Raw genomic sequence first — 7,209 nt, 5'->3', positions numbered from 1 at the left:
CGATAATTTTATTTTAGTAATTCTTCAATTTTTTTTTTTTTTTTTTTTTTTACTTACAAGTATTAAATCTCGCTCTCAGAATTAAGAAACAATACTGACACAAGTTTGTACAACTAATAATAAGCTGGACTTATTAAAAAGTTTAATTTTAATTCTAGGTTTAATTAAGTTCGAGCTGAGGGAAAATGAATATAAATTAGGTACAATATTTTCATGTTTTTGCTCTCGACATGATGTTTAATTAACACTATAAGCAGTTTAAGACGTGAAATTATAAAGGGAGGTTATTAGCAATAACCTTAATACGTTATAAAGATTAAATAAAAGAGCGCAATTTTTAATGGCCGGAAACTGTTTTATTTTCTTTCAAAATTTCGATTAATATTCTATAAGGAAAGCTTAATTAAAATTCATTATACCATATAAATTTAAAACATTTTATTAAAACTTTCGAGAATTCCTTTTCGATTACACCTTTAACGATTTTATATCCAGTTACTTTCTTTAAGTATCGTTCACCATCGTAGATGGCGCTACGAAAGCTCATCCACCGAATATTTCTTCGCAGACAGGACACAGACGATGACATAATATCGAAAAAATCGTTGCAGACGGTGAAGCAGATCATCAACTTCCTGAAAGAACGTAAGAAATACGAATCGCAATATACATTTCTTCATTCATATTTATAAATTAACACCGTTATATAAATTTTCTTTCTTTCACTTTCTTGCCCCATCGATTAATTATTTTAATTAAAAAATTCAAAAAACTATTTTCGCGATTTCAAGATGCCAGAGAGGAAGGTTTATTCCGACGTGCAGGCCGTCGTGATCTCAGAAGAAGGATCTTAAATTCTTTGAAGAAAGGAGAGAAACCTCATTTAGGGAACAATGACGCGGCTTTGGAATGCGCAGCAGCGTTACAACTTTTCTTATGTCATTTAAAGAAACCCGTCATGCCCCAGCACGTCCAGCAGCTTCTTCTGGGTAACCAAGAATTTTCTTTATTTTTCCTCCTTAAAAAGTTCCTAAAATAATTCTCAAACCATTATTCTCATTTAGAACTTTATAAGAAAATATTTGCATAAATGTGATCTATAAATGGAATTCTTTTCTTTTTAAATCTCTTAGAACTCCTTAAAAATTCAAATTGCAAATATTTAATATCGTAATTCAAATCGAGAGGCTGCTCTATCTTTTCTTCTAATTTATTTGTGCAATAAATAATTAACTTATCAAGTCGAGCAAATAGAATTTTTCTTCTAAATCGTAATCATATAACCTATTAAAAATTTTGACGCAATTTAATATTATATTAATTTCATAGATTGAGAATCACTGTTACAGATACATACGAATGAATATGTATCCTTTTACGATATCATATTATATCATATCACATAGTAGACGTAAATTTAATAAACTAAATTTTCTTGTTTCTCTTCACTTCCGTTGTATTAATATCGGCCAGTTCGACCATGCGACTAGAACAATTCGAGAATCGTTTGCATTATGAACAATGTAATAAATTTTCGCACACGTAGCGTATCCGTGTGCAATTTGGCGAAAGGATAGCATCGTCGATAAAATTAACGAGTCCGCTTAAGTAATAATTCTCCGCGCGTTACCTAACCTCAAAATTGCAAACAGTGTACACTCGTATTCCCCCTCCTCTTGACACGTTTCAAATAACGAACTTGACAGATTTCGACACGATATCCTAACGCTTAAAAAAAAAACGCGACTCTAATTAAAATCGACGCTTGTTACTGGGAAGATAAATAAAGATCGACAAATGGTCCTTTTTCAGTAATTTATTAAAATTTTCGCAACTTGGAAGAAATATATTTTATTTTTTCAATTATAGAGCAGAATTTTTCTCTCTGTTAAAAAACTGTCAATTAATTCGTTATAATTATACGATGTTTTCTATTAAATTGATAATAAAAGTACACCACACATATGTATTATAAGGGAAGAAAGCAATATGCTAATTAATAAAATGGATAATATCTCGACTATGATTTTATATAGAAAAGAAACATCGAATTATTTTCTATAAGGTATTTTCTATAAAGTAAAAAAAAAATTATATATTGAAGTATTCATTGAAAAATTTTTCACTAAAAAGTTACTATATCCAGAATTAATTTCTTCAAATATAACAATAGAAATTCTATTCCTCTTAATAATTAAATTATAATTAAACCAATATATCTATCATTCTTTAAATAACGTATACAAAATCCATCATTCTGTTATAAATCTTTAATCTTTTTTAATGAATCAATATATATCTTTGAGATAAAAAGAATCAATACAACTAAATAAATCATTTTTACGTGATAACCAGCTGATAATCCCGGAGTGACCGCCCACATGATCGCCAGAGACGCCCTAGGATTGATACGACAGGATGTTGGTGGTCGTCATGGAGAGCTATTGGCTGGTCTTCTTGATTTACTGAGACACTTGACCCTTTCTGGTCCTCCATCCGAGAGATCAGAGCTTCGTGGTTCACCGCTTCCGATTGCACTGCTTCCAGTCTTCTTCACTTTAACGGTAAACTATCCCAGACCCGAACCGAATATGAAATAAAATTGCCACACTAGAGATCAAACTCTCGTTCGTTTCTGCTTCCAAGGATCGTCGAAATAATATAAATTTGGATTCATGGTTGAAATATTGTCGTATTGGTGTCGTAATGGTATATAACGTCCAAATTGTATTATAATAGACAAAAATATGATACCTAAAGGCAAGTTCACATTATACTATCCGTCAACGACAAAAGATAATATCTTTTTACGCCATTTCGTAATATAATAGTCTTCTCTTTCAGCTGTACATCGTGCTAACCATGCCAACGCAACTTAATTTTAATGATCAAACAGGATCCTACGTTAACGTAAGAGGGTAAACACGAGATTCAACAATTCCGTAATTATATTCTCAGTGAAAATGATATATAGTGAGGTTATAAAATCAATTAAAGTTTAGAATTTAAAACATATAAGTGAGTAACATATAATTGAAATTTTTTTTTCTTTTCAAATATCTAGATCGATAGTTTAACATATTAATGTATTTTAATTTACTCGTCTTTCATCAAGAATTCTATTATTATGCCATGATAAACGTTATTACAACTTTCATCTCAACTTCCATCATATTATGACTAAGCTTTAATGTACCTGCATTAGAGCAAACTATTTGTTAAGTTAGAGAAGTATCATATTCGTATAAATACAGTGTTAAATTGAGAGAGAGAATCCAAATGCACTCTGACTTTGAGATCAAATTCTTTTGATATAACATCATAGCCAAGCAAACATTATAAATAAATTCTTGTAAAGGTGTGAATACATTTAAAACGATTTTTAAGAGTCATTTTTTGCAAAAAGATTCTATATTAACAGTGAAAATTACTTATCATAAGATAGTTTAAAAAGAAATAGTTTCAAGAGCAATTCTTTCAAATATTCGCACCTTAGCTTGCTCGTGCTTGTTTACAACGATCATTTTACGAGTTGTGACATAAGAGATGTGCACAACGTGTCGGGAAGCGGAACCCGATGTTGCCAGTACGTGCCACAGCAATTCACAAAGAAGCCAATAGCTGTAGTGACGTCAAATACATCTGGGATCAAAGGCTTGTTGCTTTATATATACATTGCTTGGTATATAGGAATATATATCGATAACCAATATCACAAACGCTTTGTTGATTGAAAGGAGATCTGGATGATGGTTTCTATTGACCAACTAACAAGAATTCCGATAATTCATTTTTGATAATTGTTTCGTGGCAATTTGATCGTCTTATGTTTTTTATATTCATAAAAGTACAATTGTTTTAAGGAAATAAGATGTATTGTTATTGAAAGTTGAAATTTCGAACAGTAAAAATTAGTCTGAATTATGCCATTGAGAAAACTGGTAGAAAGTTGTATGTTAAATTTTTATCATTCAATTTCGTTTGATTGCGAAGAACTTGCTTGTTATTAGAAGCTTTGATATTCGATTCACGTGCCGCCAGTTTGTTACTTATAATCTAGAGTAAGAGGATGTAGGAATAACAAGCAACCTGATGCTATTGTATTGTATTAAAAAGGAAACTTTGTTCTTGTTGAACTGAGGATGTAGTGAAAAAAGGCGAGGTACTTTCTGATAAGAGAACTGAATGAACATTAGCATACCAATTACTTTAGAACTTTGAAAATGTGTAAAGTTTTTTGAGCCATTCGACCTCTTTATTCGCGTAGAAAAAGTTATCATATGCATCTATATACTCGAAGCTTCTGGAAAACGAAAAGTTTCGTATGACAAAAACGTTATTCTATCATTTCTACTTTTTTTTAAATTGTACAATTTTCTTCACAAAGGCAAAGGATGTTTCTACTTTATTTCTCATATGATCAAATAATCTCCATGTTTAATAAATATAATAATTTAAACATTCTTATGAATCACAAAATCAATTCAATTGATCTTTCATAACAAATTCAATTAATAAGTTTGCAGTTTATATGCTGCTTATTGTTCTTTGTATGTAAAAAGTGAATTCATTCAAGGATCTTTTACGTTTTCATTTCTATTATTATAAAAACATTTTTTTTTTTTTAAATGTTTCGTCGATTCAACTTTCGAATCCAGATGTTCGAAACGGGTAAAGAGGAATCACGAAACACATGAATGAAGATTTCGACACGACTGATCGATCTCACTTTGCTATTTCAGCCGGCTGATCTGGTAAAATGGAAGCAAGTGGCCGCCAGATTCAGCGAATTAATTACCGAGGCCCCTGAGCAACTGCAGCTGAATGAAAATCGATTGTACGAAATAGAATCAACGAGGCTATCCATTGGGAACGCGGGCAACGTAAGAAATAGAAACTTTCTCACGGCGTAGAAAAGATTAACTGGATATTGTTTTTCGAAAAACAATTTTTCTTCATCCGCCACTCATATTTGTTCGCGATGAAAAATTGAATATTTGAAAAAAAAAGAGAGAGAGAGAGAAAAGAATTTTTCCGTGGAGAGAGATTGAATCTTTATTTTTCTCTTTTTTTAATGAAAAGAAAATTGTAAAATTACAAAGGTAAAAGAAATAAAAGAATGTGAAACATATCTTTTAATAGAGTTAATGGTAATGTTAATTTTATGAATATTGATATACATATATATATGTGTGTGTAGATTTCATTTAATTTATAAATATAGTTTCTAAAGTTTGAATGTGGTATACATATATATTTAAGACAATTTATTCAATTATTATCAAATTATTCAATATTATTATCCTTTTGAATCAATATTCATAAATGTATATATAATAAAAAGATAATTTTGTTTTTGATATATATTGATGATAGTATTTATAACATCATCTTTTAAACAAAAATAATAATCTTCAAATGATATAATTAAATACAATAATGAATTGATTTATAAAAAGATAAGATAAGATTAAATTCTTTACATTTAAAAAATAATAAATGAATCTGAAGATGAAAAAATAATTTTAAATATGAATTTCTCTTGTGACCAAGGGACGAAAAAAGAAAAAAAAAAGAATAAAGAATGAGAAAAAAAGGTCAAATAATCCTCTTTTTTTTCCAAGATAATTTTATTAACAAATTTACGTAAACGTCCCTCTTATCGTTTCAGGTTAGGTTGGAGAGATAACTGGGATTCTTGATGTGCCGTTGCACGGTCCACCGGCGAGTAGACTTCATCCAGTAATTTCCAATTCGAATTGAAAGCACCTAGTATTAAGCGGCATTACAAATGTAATTTTTTTTGTACACATGTAACGAGATATTTTAAATTACCTGCATTTCCGCCCATATCTTCAATCGCGGAATTTAATTCCTTTTTTTTTTTTCCTAACATTACATTTTTTTTTCAATATTTTTCTTCTTTTTTTTTCATTCTATTCTTGTCCTCTTTCTTCTTACTTAAGAAACTTTGATCCTTCATTTTGATTTGGAATGAAAATGATTTGGCGTGTAAAAAAAAAAATTAAGAATATATATATGTACGGTATATATATGATAAATATGCTAGAGATTATCAATTTGTAATCAATTATATTTGAAAAAATATAAAAATAAACCAATTTTCTTATTAAACATTTTTTACTTTCTTATTGAGAACTTTATACAATCTTGTTAAAAAATATATAACGTTTTATAAGTTAAGGAATTTATAATAATAAATTCCTATTTTGCTCAAATATTGTCAAAGTTTTCAGGTAATTGACTTACATCTCATTTTAAAATCAATCCAAATATCTACTGGATTGAAATTTAGCAGAAGTCACATCCTAAAACCACGCAATTTCCTCGTGACACTGTTCAGAACATCGCTTTCTGCATATTCTTCCCTCCCCCTCTCCCCATTCAGAACACAATTTAAGTTAATTTAACATGGTCATCGTTACATCTCGAATTTGTCGTGCATCTCTACAATCTCTTTATCAAGGATCTTAGCTCAGATCTACATTTTCGTTCCGTAAAACGTCGTTGAGAGAAATACCAGATGTCGTTATATGTCCCTTTCTAGGATATTCGTATGGTTGCCTATAAATGACCCACTTTTGGGTTTAATTTGCGTGACGCTTTGTCGAATATCGAGAAGCAATAGGAGATGAGGCAATGGATTTCTGGTATGTATGAAACGAGTCTTGATGAAAATCGTCAAGTCATGATTAGTTTAAGTACTATTGTTCGAAATTCTGAATGATTGTATAGTGATTTTCGTGGTTTAGTATAACCTTTAGAAATATGTATTCTATAATCTTTTTTTAAGTTAAGATTTTATAATATTTATTGATAATAAATTTTACAATTATCAAAATTTCAATCTATTTCAAAATTTTATTATTTTTTTTATATTGACAATTATAGAAAATTTATTTTAGTTAAAAATTAAATATTAGATAAAAATGAAATAAAATTGATACGATTTCTCCTGCTTTTAGCCTCACGTATTCCTTGTGTATTCAGTCATATTGTGTGTCCAGTAATGGTCCTTGTACAATTTAATTTTCTTTCTGGCGCACTTTTCTTTTTCCAACGATATCAAACAAACATCAACACAACATAACTTCTTATAAAGAACTTCCTTTGTTCTAGAAAAAACCCAATATTCTTCTTTTCTTCTTTATATTCTTTAGCAACTTCTAATTCAATCTATGGATGTAT

At 29.5% G+C, this 7,209-nt stretch overlaps 1 protein-coding gene and 1 long non-coding RNA gene across 5 annotated transcripts in view; one reads left to right on the top strand and one right to left on the bottom strand.

The window, feature by feature from the left end:
* LOC102675986 overlaps window positions 1–6,135 on the top strand; it is a 14,735-nt gene extending 8,600 nt beyond the window's left edge. Inside the window, exons 2-6 of one of the 4 annotated variants that reach the window (XR_004149520.1) lie at window positions 496–645; window positions 792–989; window positions 2,356–2,564; window positions 4,743–5,102; window positions 5,672–6,118. Coding sequence is in view for 1 of the 4 variants with exons in the window: in XM_031507989.1 (XP_031363849.1) it covers window positions 528–645; window positions 792–989; window positions 2,356–2,564; window positions 4,743–4,883; window positions 5,672–5,689 (684 nt within the window). In the remaining 3 variants the exon portion in view is untranslated. Of the gene's footprint in view, window positions 1–495; window positions 646–791; window positions 990–2,355; window positions 2,565–4,742; window positions 5,103–5,671 lie in introns of all 4 variants that reach the window. The other 3 variants (XR_004149519.1, XR_004149521.1, XM_031507989.1) reach the window with 3 other exon arrangements.
* On the bottom strand, window positions 5,612–5,891 carry LOC116184874. Its single transcript, XR_004149528.1, has 2 exons — window positions 5,836–5,891; window positions 5,612–5,769 (listed from the first exon to the last, which is right to left on the bottom strand). It is a non-coding gene; the product is annotated as an uncharacterized LOC116184874 (long non-coding RNA).
* Window positions 6,136–7,209: the final 1,074 nt, after the last annotated feature.

This window comes from Apis dorsata, unplaced genomic scaffold (assembly GCF_000469605.1).
Source record: "Apis dorsata unplaced genomic scaffold, Apis dorsata 1.3 scaffold_73, whole genome shotgun sequence".
Lineage (NCBI taxonomy): Eukaryota > Metazoa > Arthropoda > Insecta > Hymenoptera > Apidae > Apis > Apis dorsata.
Note: the sequence above shows the minus strand (reverse complement) of the source record. Positions and strands in the feature narration are given on the sequence as shown.